Genomic DNA, 23,177 nt, shown 5'->3' with positions numbered 1-23,177 from the left:
TTGAGATTCCCAAGAACCAGTATTCTGCTTGCCACAAATCCTACTGAAATGAATGGGGCTATTGGGAGAACGAAGGTAGCAGAAGGCAAAACCCTGGCCCCACTGAGCTCAATAGCTACAGCTCCAGGGGCTTGAGATGCCCCAGGATTTCAAATTCCTGCATTTGAGATGGGCACATATCTGCCCCTGATGCTGCCATCTGACAAGAAACTCTGCACATGAAGGGTGCACTCTACATGAAGGGTGTAGATGTCCAACAGTAATTATTTTAAGGACAATTTTTTGGATCACAAACTAACTTTCTATAGTAAAATAATTATACTCTCACCATAATCTGTGTTTTCTGGTTCCCAACAGTTTGAAGGCCAAAAGTATGGTGCCTAGGAAAAAACATACAGAGTTTTGTAATTTAAGAGATGAAAACCAATTCAGATGCAAAAAAACATTACAAGTACAAAAAGAAGAATCACAAAATCTACCAGCCAGTCTCTGCCCTCAGAGAAAACATTGCTACAGATCTCAGTAAAAGTGAGGATGCTTTTCCAGGAAGGTATGACCTTTAATATTCCTCACTGCAGGTAAATAGAGATGCTGTAATGCAAGCACCTCTCGAGGAGGATGTCCAGTATCCTGATGAAATTTCAGACACTGTTGCCAGCTCATCTGAATGTGGACCTCTTAATTCTTTATCCCCAGAACCTCTTCTTTCCCCAGGAATTCACAGGCAACCTGAATTTTTTTTTTTTTTAAGAGCATGAGAAACCTCATGGTCTTATCTATATGCTACATACCCCTTGCTTTTCTGGAGCAGCTACCAGTGTGGTTGGCAGACTACAAAACAATTTCCTTTTTAATTGTAACAGATGGCAGAGGTCAAAACTCAGCTGCATAGAGTCATTCTGAAAGCAGAAGTCCTGTTAAACTTTGTGCTTTTGTTTTCTATCCAGGTCTGCATATTGCAGTTGCTACAATTAATTACAAGCTATATACTATATGTGACCGTATTTCAGTTTTAACATGAATGAAAAAGAATGTGCTGGTGATCACAGAAATTACAGAACACTGATCCTTTACTGATTACACATTGCTTTACTGATGTAATGCTATAGATGGGCATAGGACATTTATACACAGACTATTCCTTGCACCGAAGTATAGCGAGAAAACATGGGGGATTCAAACAATACAGGGTTCAATGCTCCTCACTGACATATATCTTATGAATTTCAGAAGCTAAAGAGCTACTGTTAAAGGAGGGACTGATGTTGAGGTAAAAAGAAGCAAGAAGAGAGTAATGGAAAGGAAGTATGATTCTATCAGGTTATTTTTGCAGAAAACAGCTAAGGAAGTATGTTTCAGGAAATGGTAATAGGCAAAGAATATGCAAAAATGGTACGAAAAGGTAAAGAAAAGTCAAGCAGGCACTTTGATGATGTGGTTTACACAGGCTTAAAAGAAGGAAAAGAAATTAAATTATATCGGAATGTAGCTCCTGAAAACTGCACAGGACAAGTTCTTAGAGTGCCACTCTTTTAAAACAGAGAAAAATACAGCTAAATGGGCAACCAGTATTAGCCCTGCTTCTGTCGTGTCTTTCAGAAAAGAAAGGGAATTGTAATGAAAAATCTGAGTCTGAATGATGCCTTGCAACCAGAAGGTGGGGTGAGATAAGAGGAGGTCTGTGATCTCCTGGGCTTCTTTTTTCACCATGACATTGGTCACACATGATAACACAATACCACATTAGCAGCGAGCATGAGCAGCTGCAACATCAGATGCAAAGAGCAGAACTGGCTTTTCAAATAAAAGCTAAAAAAAGAGGAAAAAAATGCAAAGGAGGAACAGGAGAGTGAACAGAAGAGAGGTGACAGGAAAGATAAGGGAGCTGGCTGGGATCATTTGACAGAAAAACACAAATTCAGCCAGCAGGATTAGGCAGTAGGACTCCAAGTTTGGACTTACTGCTTCTTCTAAAGTTACACAATCAGTTCAGAAGGAGTTGTTGCAGCACAAGCACTCAGTTATCTAGCAAGTTGACAGTGGCAGATTTTGGACAGGGCATGGAACTCAAGCACAGGGTGCTTTAAAAATTCAGCACATCTGGAGGCACAGAAACACTGAGGCATAGAGATGTCCCAGTTTAGGTGACTGCCAAGGTTACACATCCTCTGTAGAAGAGCCAAAGCCTTAAGTGTGCCCTCTCCCACACCAATCCGTAAGCAAGAGATTATAAAAATGTGAATTTTCTGCTGTGCCAAAGCTTGAATATCCAGCTCCTAAGTTTGTCCTGGCCCATTTTGAACAGGAGAATGGCTACTTAATTCTGCATCAGAGTTAGGGCTTGAAAGTAATTTTCTTTTTCCTGGTTTAGTTCAAATCTGAGTAAAACAGCCTTGAATTCAGATATCAAAAATAGTCACAAGACATAGCCATTCGTTTATGTAAAAAACTAAGTCAGGAGGTAGATGAGAGTGATTTGGGATTCTAAAGCAAAACCTTTTGAAGGGACTTCATAATTTCTTAGGGCCTCTATGAAGACAGCCTCAATCCCTGGCTTCATAGACCTAATGGCTGCTTAGGCATAAAGAGTGGGTGATTTCAGCAGTATTACTGCAGGGACAGAAGAGGGGGCCACAAGGGAGTCAAGGTGCTTACCAACCTGGAAACGATAGAATGTCCCGTCATCTTTCAGGGTAAGGACATGGTCTGAGATCGGAAAGACATAACCCTGTGCAGCAATAAGACTTCCCAAGTGTATTGCTTCCCCTGTCAAAGAGAAAAAACAGCAGGGATGTGTCAACAAGACATGCACTGCACTCTGCTTTCAATAGCAGCTCTGGAGATGACTCATGTGAAATCTGGTGCCCACATGCCTCTCTGTACCCACACCACATTCCTACCACCTCCAACCAAACCATGCAAAGCAGGAGTGCAGAAATCAGCCTTACAACACAGATGAAGGAGTGCTCAAATGTTTAACCCGTTAGTTTTTTATTTACAAAATTTCACACACCAGTTCAGCTCTAGAGTATGAAATTCATTCCAAAGCACATTATCCACCACAGCTGACAGCTGACAAGAAGCCCGTTCCATCAATAAACCTCTCTTGCCTCTACCAAATCCAACAAGCACCTGCAACACCAGTTCATTAGCAGAATATTTATTCATAAAGACACATCCTGACACTGTAGCATTGCCATTTGTTAGAAAAAACGTTGCAAAGGGGAGTTACAACAGTAATTGTGCTGCCCAAGCAACCTTCCCCAGTGCAGAGGCACATCTGCGCAGATTTTCAAGTAATGCCAGCTGTCAAAAGCTGCATCAGCTTTCTCAGAGTTGAAAAATCACCTGCTCGTGCATGTCCAGATAGATAATAAAGCTGTTGTCTGCAGCTGAAATTCAGATTTGGGACCTGACAGGACTCACGAGCAGGGATTTGTGTATAGGGATGCCCTGCTGGGTGATTCAACACTACCTCTATCTCTGCTTTTACATGGTGACAGTAAGGCAGCTTAAAAACCGGTAGGTGAGATTCTGGATTTTTTTCTTTCCTGAAAAGGAAAAGAAACTTCTGGACCTGCAGATCTTTTCTTCCCTTCTCTCAATAGGTCTTCACTTGCCTAAATTATTTTGGTTTCTCTGAAGAGTGAACTATTTGGACTGTGCCCATGCACTGATCACTCTTTATGGCTGATTATCCATTTATCTATCTGCTGATTTATCTATTTGCTCTTTTAAATAAATTAAAAACCATTACCAGATTCTATGGCCCTGGCCAAGAATGACACAGACACAACGTCATGTCAGTTGTGGCTATCTTTCTTCACGCCATGAAAACCTGAGGCTGCATTTGCCTGCTTAACTATACACATCCACCAACTTTTTTCTAGGAACAAAACTAAATTCAATCAGTCTTCTGTAGGTAGCAACAGTTTCACAGTCAGGCTAAAATTCCTGCAATGGCATTTCAGCGTGTTGCAGTATAAGGCATTAGACTTAAGACGTTGACTCTTAACTCTTTTCCTTCTCCTTCCCTCCAATGCTTAAATCAACCATGTTCTTCTCCTGGCATTTTAGACTGCAGCAATATAGTATTTACTGTCTAATGGTACACACAATACAAATGGAGCACCTGTTTCTCCCCAGCTGTGGTCACCTTACCTGCATCCTCAATGTTGAGGTTCTTCATAAGCCACTGCACAATATCAGAACCTTAACAAACAAACAAAACAAAAATTTAAGAAAGCATTAGACACTGAGACCACAGGGTCTGAGAGCCCTAGAGAGAGATAACATTGAGATAGATACAATAGAACTGACATGAACTTAATTCCATTTTCCTTCTTATTTCCACTGAGGTTTAAGAATGTTTTTCCTTCTTGTGCCACACAGCAATTACATGGTTACTGACAGGTACTAAGTCCCATGGAGCTTTCTGTGCAACAGGAGACTTGATATAGCTTAAATCAGGTATTACTCTAATGGTTCCATGTAACTGTTCTCTCTCATTTTCTTCTCTCTCACCTCAGCATAAAGAGTTAAGTTTCTCCAAGCGCTAGTTAGCAAGAAGATGAAGAAGCATTTACTGGCACCTCACACCTGTAATGTGTATAGAACTGAAACATCAGTCAAAAACAGTTAGAGGAAGGCCTTGCTCATGTCAAAGACAAGCAACGTCTTAGAGAAGGAAGCGGCATTCAGAGTGCCTGTAACCACGGCCCCTGGGAGCGGTCACCTGGTGGTGATCACACAAACGGAATGGTGGCCGGGAGGAGAGAACCTTTAAGGTCCATCAGGAAGTTCATTAGGTTTTCAGGGCCCATCATGTATAATGAAAGTTGTTGCTATCTCATAAAGAACATCAAATTCTCTAGGATTGATCCTTTGTATGTATACAACCTCTGTTGCTTGCATGGAGATCAAAGAAGAGGAAAACTTATCACTGTTCAGTAGAAACGAAGGCCTGTTACCAAAATACATCGTGGCAGGGCAGCAAAATTCAGTTAAATCACATACTCAGAAGGTTAAGCTTAAAATTAAACATAATGGTGTGTACAAGTGAGCTAACTGGAGTTGTCCAAAGTCAAAGGCAATCAGCAAAGACACCTGGAGGCAATTTAGCAAGTCCATACTAAGTTATAACAGCACTGAGCACAACCTAACAATGCCATGTCTGGACATAACACCAAGCCCTTCTCAGCATACAGTCAGTTTCCGGAGAAATATTTGCATTCACATACAGTAGGCTAATAGCCCCAGTAACACTTCATAGAATCATAGCTTGGGCTGCAAGGCACCCTAAATATATCCAGTTCCAACTCCCCTGCCATGGGCAGGGATGCCACCCACTAGACCAGGCTGCTCAAAGCCCTATCCAACCTGGTTCAGGCTTACTCAACAAATCCCAGAGGATCTTATTTGTGTGGAGCACTTCTGAGCTCAGACATGGATGGGACCTCAAGACGAAGCATAACCACAATGGTTGTTCCAGAAGAACATTTTGTTTGCCACTGGCCCAGACCACCCCCATGCCCTCAGAAAATCTTAAATATAATAAAGGCCAGGAGTCACGATGTGCCACAGAGACACCAGGCACTGCCCCAGGTCCCTGCAAGTACCTGCAGGTCTGACTCTCCCATACAGGTGAAATTCCCATTAGAAATGTGAGCTCTACCCCACACAGAAGAGGACAGTAGCTCCTACTCCCCTGACAATGGAAGCAGACCCACAACACTTCAAGGAGCACCAGCAAACCTTCTTCAGTCAGGCTTCAGCAGCAGGCAGCAATATGGACCTGACCTCTCTCATCCCCCACCTCAGGCAGGTGACACAACCTACCGGTCCCCTGCAGACAATCAGCAGAGCTTCTGAAGATCAGGGAAGCATCTGATTTCACTTAAATACTGGGCAAACAGATGTGACCAACAAGCAGCAGCTGGGCATTCTCTCACCCTGCCTCGAAGGTATCAGTGAACCAGATACCAAAAGACCAATCTCACAATCTTGTACTCTCAGCAGTACGGTCATTCTCCACACCTCCCAACTTCACCTAGGAATTTCAGTTGCCACTATCTTGTTTGGAAAGTTATTCCAGAATTTTATTTTTTTTTTTTTTTGATAGATTGAACTCTTCTTGTAACTTTCCAACCTAAGTTTGTTAATGTGCAATTTATATGCATTTTATAACCATATTATCACTGAAGGAAAATAATGATTCTTCTTCCTTGACGGTTTCTCCTGAGTGTTTCTTTAGAGGGCTGACACTTTGTCTGCCTGCCTACATCTCATTAAACCAACCCAACTCTTTCTATGTCCTCTTAAGGTGGTCTCTCCCTCTCCCTGTACTTTTACCATTCAGCAACTTTGTAAATTTAAACCAACTTCTTTGCACTGAGCTCACCAAAACTGCAGGCAGTACCTTGCACAGCGGCAAACCAATGCCCGTGGCAATGGTGCCAGCACTTTGTTTTCTCTACTGAAACCACCCTGTCAGATGCATCCTGATGTCACGTCATTTTTTTGTGAACAATAAATTTATTCAGAAAAATATGTACAAGTGGTCCAAAACTATCTGCTAAATGAGAAGGCATCTAGTGAACACTGCTAGCTGAATAACATATGGAGAGTATGTTCAAAGCCATGTTGTTTTGACAAGTTTGTTAATAAAATACACTATTTTATAAACATGGACGTTCCCTTTTACCTTTTACAAAACAAAAATATTTTGAAGACAGAGCACAACATTTACGATTAGAAAGCTAATTCAAGAAGATTCAAACTGAAGTGCTTCTGTATTGTTAGAAACAAAACCTCACAAAATGCTGTCTTAGTTCAAGTGAAACTAGAATATTACTGGTTTTTCAGTTCATCTCCCAAACAAAAAAATCCACCATTTCTCCTGATTTTGGTCTCTAGTTACAGACTTGCAGTGATCTCTTAGGCATTGTACTGCCAAGTGACATGAGAGCTGATACCTGACAGTCATCTACAGTATTGCCTCGATTTGCTCACAGGAGGTAAAGTGCTTTCTGCATGACCCCTTTCCAGATGTACAGGAATACTTAGTGCAGGATTAACTCCCACTCCATTTTTACATAGAATCATCATGTCCCCAGCTCTAGGACACTTCTGAGGAATCTATTCAATTTCCATCAAATGACAATGAAAAATTCAAGTAATGTTGAAAGCTGGTTCCCAAGTCTTTCTCACCCCTCATAAGAAAGGTTTAAATGGGCAGGAAGGGTTTAAAGGGGTAAGTAAACTGAAGGCACTGACTCAACCAGAACTCCTGTGATCAGCCACTCCAGAGTATAAGCAGCACTTGAGATCAGGAATTTTAATTTGTTTCTGTTAAAAACATGAAGTCATTCCTGAATGTTGCCAAGAGCCTGGAAGATGCTGTAGCTGTTCTCCAGTTGTCCCGAGGCAGACAGATTATCTTTCTGCTGAGTTTGCTGAACCATTATTTATCACCTGCCAAGACTGATTACTCACCCTTGGGACAATGACAAGTCTTTCCTTCCTCTGTTAATTACTGTCATCGTTAATAGCCATGTCACTAATTAATATTCAATCATAATGAAAACTCTTTACTGTCATCTCCCGTAACACCTTCAATTTTCAGGGTTACCCTTAAACATTTGCTTGTGGCTGTTTCTATCACTGCAACCTACTTTTGCCCACCTCAAAATACTACTTATGCCCTTCTTCAAATGAGAAAATTTAGATTTATCCTTCTAAGACACAGTGAAGATTTGAGTGATTCCTTTACAACACTGTCCTCTGCCAGATCAAGACACAGATACCTCTATCTGTAAGTTTTCCAGAAAACATCATCTTCACCTCTCCTTTACATTAAGCCTGGTGGATGGCCCTCACACAACTCACCTTCCCAGAAAGGTATTTTCTGAGTGTTTCTCACATTTCACAAGCTCTTTCAGAGCATACCCAGGGAAAATCCTTGACTCTGACACGTTTCCACTATATGCTACCAGGGCATTTGGAATCTTCTGAAAACAAATAGTTGGGCATGTTTTCATAATAGGAAGTGTTACTAAATCCAGGTAGAGGAACAGCTTCCCTCTTCTCCGTGCTCCTCTCTATACATCTACATTTCCTCTGAGTCAGAATGCTCAGCTCAAGGATAGCCAACATCCTTTGAACACCTATTTCCTCCTCATCTATGATGAAACCTATCTTTTTGCCTTAGGCTCTTCTTTGAAGCTGAAGTTACTTAACAGCAACAGAATAGCTGTATTTATACGTGCAAACATATTCACAGTGACCACTTATCCTGCTACGTGTTTAGAGACAGACCAGCAGTTTTATATTTATTGCTATTTTCTACATTTTCTCTTACGCCTCAGTGACCCCATAATAGTAGCTGGTGTTCTCTGCTGTACATTGCCTGTCAACATGACAAATGAGTAGTCAGACACTCAAAGTTAAATTTAAAAAATTCACAAGGTGTGAGGCCATTGGCAAGATGCAGTTGGTGAGGTGAATCACCACCCCTGTATTTGATACCTTATCTACTCAACCTATGTTGTTCTACCTCTTCTAGAAAATGTAGACCAATCTATAATCAGATTTCCCCATCCTTCACATGCTGAAATGACAGAGGCAGACAGGACAACTCAACCTCCTCTAGCTATTTCTAAAGATCTGCTGCCTGGAGTGGAGTCTGTACCTCTGGTTCTGAGCAAAGCAACCAGGACCACTGGGGTCTGCTTGTCATCCAATGGACTAAACGTGTCCCTGACAAGGCCTACACCTGTACACACACATATATATGTATACAAATAAAAAATACAAGAGTATTCCTGAAACCTCAGCAAATGTGTGCCTCTTTATTTTTCTTTTTAGGCCTGATATGACAACTGCTTTTTTTGCTGTGTCCTGAGATCACAGAGCTGACAAGCACTGACAAGTGGAGCTCTATGAGTGGAGTGGGATTTGACATGAGACATCTTGTGTGGCCAGGTGAGGCACCAGTGACCAAGGACTGAAGCTTGTCCTGTCTTATAGGGCTTGTTAAGCTGAGCCCTGATCACTGGATGCCATCAGCTGGTGGGGTGGGATACTTTGGATCTCGTATCATTCACAGCCTCACACCACACTGACAGATAGTATCACTGAAGCAAGTGAGGTCTTAAAAACATTTTAAAAAACCATCTGATCATAACATGAAAGAATGTGTTATACATACTTGTCTACAGAAGGATACAGAAGATTGCTTAGTTATTTCCTGTCTTTTTTTCAGTGTTACTGTAACTCTAATATTCTGTGAACATATTTTGATAGTTTGAAAAAATATTAAGTATTTTTGCATGGCAGGGGAGTTTATTTGGTCTGATTGGGGTAGGGTTTTTTGTTTTGTTGGTTTTTTTCCATGAAAAATGTGAACTGTTCAGCTGCTTCCTAGACCTCATCTACACACTCCATGGCAAGCAAGCCACGTGCCTGGCCTCTGTTGTCAATCACCTCCAAACTCACTGTCTAGACAGTCATTTGATGAAAGGGTAGAAATACGCCCCCTTCCTGTCACCTCATTCTTGAAAATAGATGAACCCATTTTAGCACCAAATTTTCCAAACAATTTGCTCCTGAACTCAGAAAAATCTTTAAATACTTCTATCAGAAAAGCAAGAGAAAAAAAAAAACATCACAAGCAGTTGAAATGACATAAGAATACATGCACAGGTGTACAAGCAGACACTCAAGCTGCTTTTTACGCTGCCAATCATGGCAATCACACTATTAAATGAAAATAACGTCTTAGGTCCTTCCCCAAACAGTTCTGAGTCCTTGGTAAATCTAGGACAAAAAGGTTAATTATCTCCACTTTTACCACTGGGCTTGCAAAAATAAACAAATCAACATCCCCCAGGATAAAGGGCAAAACGGTTTCATACAAAATTTCTCAAGGCCTCTAGCACTCTGTGCTACAATTCTTCTTACACAGAGCCCCCCACTGACTCCCACAGTGATTTCAGCTAAGTTGGAAGTACAGACTACTGTTCACACTAAGGATTTAACACAAAGCAACAATTTTTATGGTAGGGGGAAAAAAAGAGGAGTATCTAGGTCTCTCTCTAGTACTCTGTTACAAATACTGGGGAAGCACTTTATAAAATTTATCTACAATAAGCACATAAATAAATACCAATGCCAACTAAAAAAATATCTCAGCAGTTGACTCAGAAAACGTGGTAATTGCAGCTCTCCTTCATCAGCATGTGGTAATTGCACCACTCAGTGTCAGCAAGGAGCATCATCAAAGCTACAACAGCTTAAGGAGCATCATCAAAGCTACAACAGCTCAGAGATCCTAGCAATAGCAGTTTTCCTTTATGTTATACTCACTTTAAATCTTGTTTGTGAATTATTAACAACCATTAGCAGCAGGAGTGTTACCCCTTTTTGATCAATGCTGCCAAAGTTTCTAAGGAGTCTTTTTGTTCATTGTAAACTTGAGAGTTTGAATTTACCATTTACTTCTCTTGTAATAAAAAAATTGAAAGCATAGTACTTTGTGTGAAGTAAGAACAAGGCTTAGTGGGAAAGTGGAATACAAAATTTGAAGGATGGAGATTTAGAAATGCAAAATCCAAATTCCTGTGTACTTTCAACCCTGCTGATACCTCCTTCTTCTGACCTGCTATTTGGAGGAACTTTTGCCTTCTCATCATATTGGTCAGGCTACCAAAGCACATGTATCTTCCACAATGCAGACCTGCAGAGGGAGATTTTCACTAGGCAGGAATCAATTAATGACATGATGGCGCAGAGCTCTGTGTGGGCTAATTCACCCAGGCAACAAAGATAAATTAGATCTTAAGATCTCAGAGATACCACAGCCAGACTTCTTTCCTTACACGGCTGCCCATCTAAAAACAGCTCAGGTAGCTTCACAAGGCCTGAAAGGAAGTAGCAGCAGACATGCCTGAAGACAGGCTGCTGGCTTGCAATACCCTCCCATAGCAGCACCTAGAAGCAGGCAGCCGTGCTGAGGAGCAGAAGGATGCCACTAACCAAGAGCCCTGGATTTAAAATGACTGCTCTTCAGGGGCGTTAGTAAAGCTGAGTTAGCAAACCTCTTAATGGATGCACAGTTAATCCCAGTGAAAGATGTCTGCCAGGACAGCTTAAACCAGGTCCTCAACTGGAAAAAAAGCGATACCAGCAAAAGGTCTTTTTCCAGTTGACCTGCCCAGCTCATAAAGGGTTTGGTGTTAAGCCAGCCTCAGTGTTGTTCTCACTGCACTTCAACAGGGCTGCATCCCATCGGCGCAGCCCTCACACCTGACCCTCAGTGCCTTTAATCCACACTGGCCTTTGCTCACACTGAGACATGCCAAGCTGTAGCCTTACCACAGGGGCAGCCAGACTGATTTACTTGTGCTAAACATCCCTCACCTTGGGACTTGGAAAACCTGAGCTGCCATCGTGTCTGTGCTACCTAAAGACAGGCCTGGCATCAAAAGACACACTGGTAAACCCGAATGCACACACCCTCCAGAACCCAGGATATACCATAACCCCAGTGCAATCCCCACTGCTGTTGTTTCATTTGCTAGAATTTGACCTAGAGATGTACTGTGTGACCTGTGCCCAAATCTTACTCTCTCCTCAAATACAACTCAGATAAAACTGCTGTTACTACAAGTACAGGACAAAATTGCAAAACAAAAAGAATTAGTGGTTCCACACTTTGTGTCATTCAAACCCATGCCTCCTGTAACACCCACAGAAGATGAGCACAATGCCTTGAGAGCCCTCATAGAGGTGTACAAGAGGCAGGAAAGTGATACCTTGCACTCCCAGCCTCCCAGCAGCACTAGTAACAGCACTTCGTAGTAGCATCTGAAATCACTACCTTTTACAAATCTGAACTGAGGATGTGTTGAGATGCACCTTTACACCTACAATTGATCATATATTTCCAGCTGCTTTTCAGGGTGCTCTGCCTTTGCATTACTCAGACTACTGAAGTGGCTCATATAGCTTAGCAGTTTGGCTCTCTGCCATATAGTAGTGTTTAGGCACTGTTCCTCACGTTGTCAAAATGATTTGGCAACAAAACAGCAAAGGAAGCAACTCTCAGCACTGCTGGAATTGAGGCTTTTGAAGATTCCTGTGTCAGATCTTGTTAGGGATGAAACATTTTTACTTCTATTCAATTCGTATGCACAGCCTTTAAACCAAAGGCAATGTTTCTGTCATTTCAATCATATATTAATATTTTTAATAGCTAATTTTCTTCTTCAGGAAACAGGAAAATTAATAAAACATACAAGGCGACTGGTGTATTTCAGCATGCGACTATCAGGTCACTTCACACCACGTCCTCATTCACAAACTGAGTTTCAAAGGCTGTTACATCAAGGTCGCCCTTTCCCTCACCAGTGTTATAACAGTTTCCCTGCAAAGGTGCAAATGTCACCAAGTGGTGCAAGACAGTAAAGTGCTCTGAAAGCTGCAGCATTTTAATGATTTTGGCACAATATTTATTTACTAAGAGATCTGGCATTGTAGTACTCACCTATGCCAGATTCCTGTGAATTTCTGCAGTAGTTCTGTTTGCAAAAGTCAATCTTTAAACCTCCCACAGAGCGCTGGCCGCAACAGATCTCTCCCAGGATCACACACTTCTGTGTTGACTGCAGCAACATGATCACCTGTGATCTCTATTACAGAGAAGGGTAGTTACCTTCATCAAATTCTGTAAGAAAGCAACTTCCTCCTGACACATTGCTGCTTTTTTTTCCCCCCTCATGTTCTTTAGGAAAGGTTGAGAACCACACACAGTGTTTGCAGTGATGCAGTAACAGTCACATTACCTGGAAAATTAAATGACCCAATGTCTGTAACTCTCTTCCCTCCAGGACTTTGTTGTTCTTAAAAGAAAATAATCAATACTGTACAGCTTTCCCAGCAAAGGAAGCTTTTTTCCTGCTAGGTCTTTCAATCATGTGTAATGCCAGCTGCCCTGGAGTGCAGTTGGCCTCACTGTACTGGTGCAGCAGTCAATCAGGGACAATTCTCCAGCAGGATTAAGGTTGCACATGTAATTTCTTTTAGTCGAGGGTAATGCCAAATGAATTACAACTCTATAGCAATTGCTGACAATTTACTTAGTGCCATGCAAAACAAAGAGACAGTACTGGCACTAGCACTAGAGGCCGTATTTTAAACAGGGCTCCTTAAGCCATGTGTTAAAGGGAATTTTACTGGCAAGGAGCAGTTGATTTTGCTGGCAAGCTTGTTCCTGCATTTCAAATTTGGGCAGAGATATGTAACAGTAGGAGTTTTCAATGCGCAGAACAATTTAATGAGGACACAACCAACAAGCAAAAATCTGTTAGCCATAATTAACAAGTTCAAAATAGGTAAATTATTTGCTCTTTCTTGTATTTATTTCACAAGGTTGTGCATAGTACAAGCAGTAAAAACAACAATCATAATCTCTTAAATACCTATATTTTAAAATCACATTTCCTGTCTGGTAAATCCTTCAAGTTTATTTTACCAAATAACCTCTGAAAGTAAGAAGCATTTGAAAAGCTGAAAGCAGCGCTGAACTACTACCATTCAGTTTAAATAATTGAATTTAAAGTCAAAACACCATGTATCGTAGAACTGCAAAATACCTGTCTATGAATTTTAGAAAGTATTTTTGTTTTCATTCTAAGATAGAGGGAATCTAGGAAAATATTTTCCTTGTTTTATTCTTCCCTCCAAGAATTTGCAGACCAACATTTGTTTAAATCCTTTTGATGTAAGTATGGGTTTAGACTTGGAAAAGTTGATGGGCTGCTCCAAAGCTGCAATGATTTCTGATAGCAACAAGTTCTGAAAGTGGGATGGGCACAGTGCTGTATTTGGTTGCTACGCATGCACAAAGCATAGCCTTCATAGAGCCATTCACTGTGCAGTGAGGATCAGCCTTGATCAGAGCAGCTCTTTTGTTTTAGAGAGTTTTGCAGTGCAACACCTGACAGCTCTGGAACAAACCCGAAGTGCTGCTGCTTTCCTACTTCCATCCAACAGCGCCCCAGTCTGAGACCCAGCAGCTTCACTCACTTCATTCTGGAAACCTCACAAGAGTGAGAGTAAGTTCTTTACCGCCCCCACAGACTCTTGACAAACCCAGTCTGATTTGGCTCTCTAGAAATATATCCCTGGGCACATCAGCCTCTCTGTGCACTCTGAATTCAGCCGTGTCCTGGTGAGTGTGGCAGGAACAACCTCGGACCTTATGGCGTTTCTCAGCAGGCACAGTTTGCCTGGGCAGATTTGCACAGAACAGCCTTGTAGTGCTGCAAAACACATGCGTGCTGCTTTTAGTTTCCGAATAGTAAAGCTCAAAATCCTCTCCATGTAAAGCAGAAACTTTTTCTTGGGCCAGCAACACTGTGTCCTGTAAGGTCTTAGTATTTTTGTTCCTCAGAAGTTCTGGGAGACAACTCTTAAAACACTTTCAGAGAGTAGTTCCACGAGTGATTGTAGAAACTAGAAAAATGTAAATACTCTAGCAAAAAAAAAAAAAAAAAAATCTTCCCGTAAATACTAAAATGAAAAATAAAGTAAAAGCAAATACATCTCCCTGGGGCTCTGAAGGCGCGTTCGCCCCGCAGTCGCTAGGGCCGGCTCGGGTTCACGCTGCGATGCCGCGGGGCCGCGCCAGCGGGCGCTGCAAGAGCACAGACAGCGCCGGCCGCGCGTCCGAGTCCCACCGCGACAGCGGGGAGCGCACGGGGCACTGACAGGTCCGTCCCGAGGGGCAGCGACGGACACCCAAGGCTAGCGTACAGGTGTGAGCACATCTGCTGGAAACCTTCTTTAGAAAGTTCCGGGTACCGACCACAGAGGCCGGACGCACCACCTGGGATTTTACGGAAAATCAACGCCTATTGCAAGGAAAACAAACCTTTCCTGGTATTACAAACATTCTTCCAATGCTTTCAGATCATTTTCATTTCAGATCACCTTCTCATTTAAAATGCATATCGCTCCTTCCCTCGTTTCACCTTTTGTCCATCCTCCTTCCTCCTTGCCCCAAGCCCCCGGCGGGAGGCTGAGATCACCCCGCGTCCCCCCCCGATGGCAGCCCCGGGGCCGGGCTGGGCTGCGGCAGGGGCCGGACGGACAGGCGGCCGGGAGGTGGTGGTGTTGCCCACGGAATGGGCGGCAGCGCCAGGGCCGGGACCGTGGGCGGGCGGAGGAGCCGCGCCCTCGCCAGTGCCTGCCCCGGGCTCCGGTATCTGCCCCTAAACCCGCCCGCTGCCGGCTCCCCGGGAACTGCAGTGGGAGGCGAGGCCGCTGGAAAACCAGATGGAGCGCACACCCCTCATCATGTTCAGATGCAGCTGATTTCGCAGGTAAGGACAGCAAAAACAAACTCCAGGCGGAAAGGAGCGGGGACTATCCTGTCCTCTCCACGCCCCGGGAGACACACGGGAGAGAGAGAGGAACGCTGTGTCCAGTGAAGTCACTCACAGGGAAGAGAAACGAGAGGAAAAGGTTCCAGGCAATCAAGACAAGAATTACAATAAAACGGTAAAATACAACAGGTCACACCATCAGGTTGTATCTGAGACCAGGCATGCAAAGGCAGAGCAGGGCAATGCCTTGCTTGTCTTCTGCTTCTTTTTCACTTTCACCCCAGGACCACGTGTTCAGGAGGAACACACTCAGGTGTGCGATGTCCTCTTTTTCCCCAACAAGTCACCAGCATCTCGCATCAACAGTCCCCGAGAAAGACGACAACAAAGCAGACACAGCACTCAGATCGCTGTACCATTGGCCTGGGAGAGCCACCAAGCAGTTGCCTGTCTCAGCACAGCCGGCTCACTGGCCTGCCCCCAGAATAAAGGCAGATACCCATGGAAATATTTGCAAGACAGAGTGGGGATGCTGAGCGTTTTACTGTTCTATAGACTTTCTCTTTTATGAACATATTCACTTATGTTGCACTGGGGAGGCAAAGGCAAAGCCTGAACACAAAAGAAAACTCATATGGCTGAACATCTGTAACCTGAACTTCCTTTGTTTTCCTAGAGAAAAATAAAACATCTAAAACAGGTTAACCACTCAAAAGGGTTAAAGCCATGACCTTATGAATTAAACTGAATCAAGAGAGGGGAAGTGTAAGCAGCAAAAGACATAGAATGTACTGAGAAATAAAAGTTCTGAAGAAAAAAAAAATTTGGAAATATTACAGCAAATTCATCTGCAAAGCAATGCAATAGAACAAGTAAAGAAAGTCAGATCCAAAAGAGATCATGTTAAACTGAGGGGAAAAATATTGTAAAGAATTCACTTCTGTCTAACAAGATGTTTTGTCACATAGAAGCAGGCACTAAAAATTAGATAAAAATACAGGAATCCATGGCTTTGTATACTCATACAGTCCCTCCTCAGGAACACAATTTAGAGATTAATTGCTGGATTGTTCATTGTATGGTTCCCTCTGCAAGAACAAGCATGAAAATGATGTTTGGAGGATGTGGGACCAGAAATCCCACTGTACAAAAAGCAAGGTAACTCAGTGACACCAGATAAAGTGGAATAATAGTGAATACATATATAATGTTGCAAACACTACATCAATATCAATACAAAATACTCTTCCAAAGGTCATATAAAAAAATTGCAGGTCAAATTAACTCTGACATAGCAAAGGCATCCCAAGTGGCATTACAGTTTTCTATGAAATCATAAAATTACCAAGTCTGAAACCCAGAATTATACCGGAAAGGAACTGTCTTTCCTTCTCCTCCACACAGTAATGTGTGTAGAATAACTATGGCCACACCTCACATTCCTTGGTTAAAAATTGCCAAGTTTCTTCAGACAACTGCAGTCATGTCACCCCACCAGGGCTGGCTGTGCCTTCTCCCCTCCCCTTGCTGTATCCAGTATTTTGGATATTGTACCAACTGCACTGATAATGGCACTGTCACAACTTTGATGAAGCCAGTTGAAAGCATGTCAGGTCACTTTTTACAACCACAGTATCTCACAAGCTCAGCAGATTCTGTCCAACATAGTGATTTATTCTGAAATAAACTTCTCAGCCTGTTCACACTCCATTAGCTTATGCTGCATGTAGAGGCAAGTTAGAAGGCAGAAAGAGTGGCAGAAGTTGATGGAGAAAACATAAAAAAGCAAGAGGATAAGCATGTACAAAACAGGCCCAAGGAGTAAGAACATGGATTTTGAAAACGATGACAGGTATGCAAAAATAAATTGCGCTTACAGAACTGAAATGGTCAAATGCTAATCTAAGATACACGAACCATGCTTTCCTCTGAATTCTGTCATAGTCCATACATATACCTGCATGCAAGTCAGAAACATAAAAAGATGGAAAGCTTCTTTTCTGCTACTGGATGTACCTGGTCTTCATCGGGATATCCCAAGTTCCATTCTAGCACATGTCTGTATGGCTTGGGAAAGACTATATAATGTTCCTGAAGGACAAATATATGGCTGAAGAAAGTGTAGCAATGTCTTTTAGGAGAGCTGCAAAGATTAATAAATTGATATTTACTTAACACTGTGAAAACATAAAATGCCTTTCAACTTCATAATGTTGATCATTAATACCAATTCCTGCCCAAAAAGTCCCCCCAGTCCTACTCCCCTGTGCAGAGTCCCTGGTCATTAAAGGCTCATTTCTGGTTTTACTTTCAAAGACTGAAACCTGCCAGTGCCATGCAAATTTTACTAGCACTATTTTCAGAGCAAACTGCAGTAGTCCCAAGGCAGGTAACTCAGAATATTGTTTCCAAATTGAGAGAACAAATTGAAAGAGCAGTATTTACCTTCTGTCACTAGCTTACTCACAGACTGCCTTCTGCAAACATGATCAAACTACAACAAGGTCATGCAAATTTGAAACCAAGGACGCAATCAATAACAGTTTCCCTTCATGGCTCTGACCACACCTGCTGCAAAATCCAAGCAAAGGCTGCCAGACTATGGCTAAGCCAGCAATTTGCTGCCAGGAGCTGGTCTGGTGAGAGAAGAGGTTAAAGCAAGAGATATTTGCTTCCTAAAGTCATGAGGGGGTCTTTTATGCATTTAAATTTGAAAACACATAGAGAGTCATGTCACAGATGTGGAGATGACAGCCTTATTATAAAGTGCAGTACAGCATGACAAATTATTCACCTACTTCTTAAAGAAACTTGTCTCATGCCAATGACTTATCCTCATCCTTCAACACACCCTCCCAGTATCCAATATTACAAGATACAGTCAGCATCTCCAGCTTTCCCTCAATGTCCCACCAAAAATAAAAAAACCTTTCTTCAAATTACACTTATAAAAGCCCAGAACGCTGGTCTGGCAAACTGACTGTGTTTCTGCCAAAGATGCTTTTGGTATTGTGACTTTAACTCTCCTTAGATTTAGACTCGGATCTTAAAAATACCTGTCTTAGTGGGTCTTGTGAGTCCAAGTCTGGAGTGTGTTCTTGTGAGGCTTTGCTGAGGCTATTGGTTCCCAGTATAAAACAAGCATTTTATGCACATTGATCAGATTGGCATGGCAAGGTTTTGGCAGCAGGAGGGCTACATACGTGGCTTCTGTGAGAAGCTGCTGGGAGCTTCCCCTGTTCCTGACAGAGCCAGTGCCTGCTGGCTCCAAGACAGGCCTGCCACTGGCCAAGGCTGAGCCCATCAGTGGAGGTTATAGTGTCTCTGGGATAAGGTTATTAAGAGATTTGGGGTTATTTCTCATTATCCTACTCTGACTTGATTGGTAATAAATTCAATTAATTTCCCCAAGTTGAGTCTGTTTTGCCCTTGACAGTAACTCGTGAGTGATCTCTCCCTGTCCTGATCTTGACCTGTGAGGCTTTTGTTATATTTTCTTTCTCCTGTCCAGCTAAGGAGGAGGAATGATGGTGCATTGGTGGACACCTGGCATCCAGCCAGGGTCAGCCTGCTACAATACATCAGTCAAAATGGACATCACAGAAACCTCCAGAAAAATACAAAAAAAGTCAACAAACTTCTAACCTCTCCCTAGTGACTGTGCATTTTATGAGTAGACCATAAACAGATCAAAAGAACACAATTTAAGATATTGATTTCAACATGGTGAAACTGTTCTCCTGCTCTTCCTGCAGCCCATAGGAAACAGAATTCTTGGCCTCCAATCGAGACAAGAAGCTGAGGGGTTGCTTAGCCTGGAGAAAAGGAGACCCAGGGTGACCTTATCACACTCTACAATTACCTGAAGGCAGGTTGTAGCAAGGTGGGGGTTGGCCTCTTCTCTCATGTAAAAAGTGGTAAGGCTAGAAGATTAGATATTAGGAAAAATTTCTTCACTGACAAGGTTATCAAGCATTGGAACAGGCAGTCCGGGGAAGTGATTGAGTTACCATCTCTGGAGATATTTAAAAGACATGTGAATGGGACACTTGGAGACATGGTTTAACGGTGGGCTTGGCAGTGTTAGGTTAATGACTGGACTCAGTAGTCTTAAAGATCTTTTACAACCTAAAAAATTGAAAGATTCTATAAGGGAGAACAGATTTTTCCATTATTTGAAATGAAAACACAAAATAGAAATGATGTGTTTATTTCACTACCACTTCAGATTAAGTGTGTAAAGAAACTGCTTCAGGATATGCAGTCAAGTCCTGGAAGCAGAGCAGAAGAGTGTCCAGGAGGTTTACCATGGGCAACAACAAGAAGAAAAAATTCAAGCACTTGCAGATGGTCAAGAACTAGACAGCTGTTGGCAATGCCCATCTGAAGCACTATGGGCGGGGATGGCCAGTTAGTGCCTTTTGGGCCATGTGGCACACCAGTGATTCAAGTGGGGTTCCCACCCTGGAGGAGTTCCCTGCACAGGAGCTTCTAGATCACCTGAATCCCTGACTGCAGGAGAAAGAGTGCCTGCACTGCCAGACTGCCATGAGGGCCAGCAATCCAGCATGGGGAAGCGGGTACCCCGGGAGGCACCTCTAGCTGCTAATCACTTTTCCAACTCTTTCACTTCTGAGGCTTTTAATACAGGGTCAGGAAATTGGTGCCTTTGGCATGACCCTGTCTACCCTCTCCGCAGCACCAGAGCTGCCTTGCTAGCCTGGCAAATGCTTTGACCTGTCCCCACACCAAGCTGTCATGGCTGGGCAACAGCATCCTGGTTAAGTTCTGGTATCAGGGAAGAACAGAACTACTTCTAAATACAAACCAGTTTGACCACTAGTGAGTCCCTCACTGTGCAGACTGAGAGCTCCATACAAACCCACAACAGCCCCTGCCAAAGCACACGCCAATGAAAACAGCCACATGTTGATGGGGCTTAATTACTTTCTTGGTATTAAAATAATGTAAGAAAAATTGATCTGGAAAAAAAAAAAATAATAGGGGCTTTTAACCTTTTAGCAGGATGGATAATTAGTGGCTATCAGGATATCAGGAATGGAGGTAAGTAGGTCCCCAGCTGGCTTAGATTCAACTGCAGTTTTTTCCATTAAGATCTCTTCAATTTTATCGTCTGGTTATTAAATGCACATTTTTGTCTTAAACCTATTTTGAAGCAATTATAAGTTTTTGCTGGTTTAGAATGCTCCCTTTTATGAAACTAAATCGTTGGGTATTTGTATGCTGTCTGTAATCTGGTATTTTAAAGTAGTAATTATGAAAGCAAAACAAATGCACCTCCTTGCCTGTTTCTCCTTTTCTTCTCTCTAGTTGTTTGCATCCTTTTGCCTCCCTGAATACAAAAAGACATGGACATTTCCCTCAGACTAAAACTGGGCCATGGCAGGCTAATAACCATTTGTGTTTTTGAGAACTACCCCAGACAGATTTGTTACATCTCTTGACTACAAAGGACATCAACTCCAGACAAACGAGTGACACAACAAAAAGTTGTCCTACAGACAACCTTCCTGAATTTTTAAAAAATATACTGGACACAGTTTCAGAAATTACTTTAGAGCCTTTTGTTCCATTTTCAAAACTGAAAAGCCCTCAGGAGCCTACATCTAACCAGCTTTTGACAAGATATATTGGCATAATGGTTAGAGACATTTTTTAATGCCAGGCTTATTTCAAGGGCACTTCAAGTGTTTCACCTTACCACACAGATACTGGAGGAGCCTGTGCCTGGTTTCAAACACTCCTCTCTTTCTTGAGCTGGCATATAGGCCCATAATAAATTCTGTAATTCATCCGATTGTTTCTTTTTGCCTTACAATTCAGCAGTCAAAATTTTATAAAACAGTTTAAGATTTATAGGAAAACCTGGGCACATTTTTTTCTTTAGTTACGCCTTCACCTGTAAAATTTTACATTTAAAAAAACCCCCATCCACTATGTGGGAACACTTTAGTTCGTACACAGTAAAATAAAGAGCTATACAATTCACATCAGTCTTCCAGTACTGTAGAGATTTCTTTTAAAATTACCAATTATATATATCAAAACTGTCCCTTAAGGGTAAGTGGGTAATTTCTTTCATGAAAGTACTCAGTAATGCAACATTAAAGGGACAAAACATTCTGCAGGGCATATATTTGATTAACTGTAAACCACACACTTGGTGGATTTTTAATTTTTTGTACAGTCCAGCTGTATCTATACATCCAAAATCTAAAAAAAACACTGAAAGCCAAACAAACAAGTTTTGTATCAAAATGCCACCATTCATCATGATCCCGAATAAGCATAAATGGCTAAAGTCACCTGTGTGACTTTAACATAGCTCAGAGATAAAAAAACAGGAGTGATGTAAAGCGGCAAACAAGGATAGTAACAGGCTGAGCATGTTCAGGTGGGATGTGATGGGATAAGAAGGTTGACTAATTTTCTTGAACTGCAGAGAAAGATGAAACCTTCAAGCATGCCAAGACAGTAAGGGTGAGATATCCTGGGAGCTGAAAGTAATCAGTGCAGGACCTTCTGCACAGAGCAGTTGGCTCTCCATGGCACTAGCAGTACAAAAGCATGTTCTCAGACAGTCTCTTCAGCTAGCCAACTGGGATGGTTATTTGACTAGTATACAACAGAATACTTCATTTTGAAGGGACCTACAATGTTAATGTAGTCCAACTATTAGTCTGTATTAGGAAAGGAGCAAAGGACTGCTTTGTTCCAGTCAAACACCAAAATCCATGTCTATAACAGTACACCTTTGTGTCTGTCACACTCAAGCTAAACAGTACATTATGTGTACATTTGCAGGATTTTATGTATGTCAATGTAAAATGCTGAAAATATTTAATTACATTCCAAACTACTTCCTAAAAGGCTTTTTTTCCTTACTGTGAGGTAAAACCATTTGTTCCATATAGCTGAAAAATGTAAACACAATCAAATCAGTGCACAATGGCAAAACATCTGACTATGACCCCCCCCCCCCCCCATGTCCCGCTCAGTCCAGACAGCTGGAGACTGAGGAACATCCCTCCACAGTATTGCTAAACATTGCTTTTTTTCTTATATAGTACCCTAGATAGCCACTACAGGATCCATGGCCAGAGGGTTGTTGGTGGCCACTGGTTTGACACAAAGTGGGCACCCTTACTATACCACTTAGAGCCTGCCTTTTGCAGTTCACATCTGCCAACTTGCTCCATGTTAGCCAAGAGTGTCACTTTAGAGAAATCTTCTGTATGCTCTCATCTCAGTAGGTGAGACCAGTCCCTTCAGCAGCTGCAGGGTATGAGGAAAAAAGGCAGAAGCAGGAGAAAAGGGACACACCTGAAAAGGACATGCCCTTCTGTCCCTCCCAGCACCTACAGGGAGCTTGCAAAGTTAGTGTCTTCGCCACAATGGTTCCAAGCACAGCTGCATGCAGGGATACCCACGGTAGCCTGGCTTTGCTGGAAGCTACCCTTTCTGAAAACTTGTATCCCAACACCAGAAGGGATCCTGCAGAGTCTCGCTCACAACTGTTCTGTAGAAACCCCTCAGAACAGAGCATTTGCAGCAAGTTCCCTAAACAGATGCAGTGAGGCCCCTCTGCATGCCAAAGGCCTTTCAGCAACTTCTCACTCGAAATATGGTATTGCACATTATCATCATTACTACAACCCTACCTGGCACCTCTGATTATTTACAGAGAGTAGGTCGTATATTATCCTGTGCCCACAAAACCTACCATGAAATTACCATTTTCATCACCAAAAGCTTAACATACAAAGTTCA

The 23,177-nt window shown here is 42.3% G+C and overlaps 1 protein-coding gene across 8 annotated transcripts in view; it reads right to left on the bottom strand.

Annotated features, from left to right (window-relative positions):
• The window catches only part of RGS6 (regulator of G protein signaling 6), a 276,484-nt gene that overhangs the window by 71,574 nt on the left and 181,733 nt on the right, over nucleotides 1-23,177 (bottom strand). For 7 of the 8 annotated variants that reach the window (XR_007204599.1, XM_048308531.1, XM_048308536.1 and 4 more), the window contains exons 4-6: nucleotides 4,162-4,212; nucleotides 2,660-2,766; nucleotides 329-380 (exon numbers count right to left, since the gene is read on the bottom strand). Coding sequence is in view for 7 of the 8 variants with exons in the window: in XM_048308531.1 (XP_048164488.1) it covers nucleotides 329-380; nucleotides 2,660-2,766; nucleotides 4,162-4,212 (210 nt within the window). In the remaining variant the exon portion in view is untranslated. Of the gene's footprint in view, nucleotides 1-328; nucleotides 381-2,659; nucleotides 2,767-4,161; nucleotides 4,213-12,544; nucleotides 12,685-23,177 lie in introns of those variants that run through there. The other variant, XM_048308532.1, reaches the window with a different exon arrangement.

Source organism: Corvus hawaiiensis, chromosome 6 (genome assembly GCF_020740725.1).
Source record: "Corvus hawaiiensis isolate bCorHaw1 chromosome 6, bCorHaw1.pri.cur, whole genome shotgun sequence".
NCBI lineage: Eukaryota > Metazoa > Chordata > Aves > Passeriformes > Corvidae > Corvus > Corvus hawaiiensis.
Note: the sequence above shows the minus strand (reverse complement) of the source record. Positions and strands in the feature narration are given on the sequence as shown.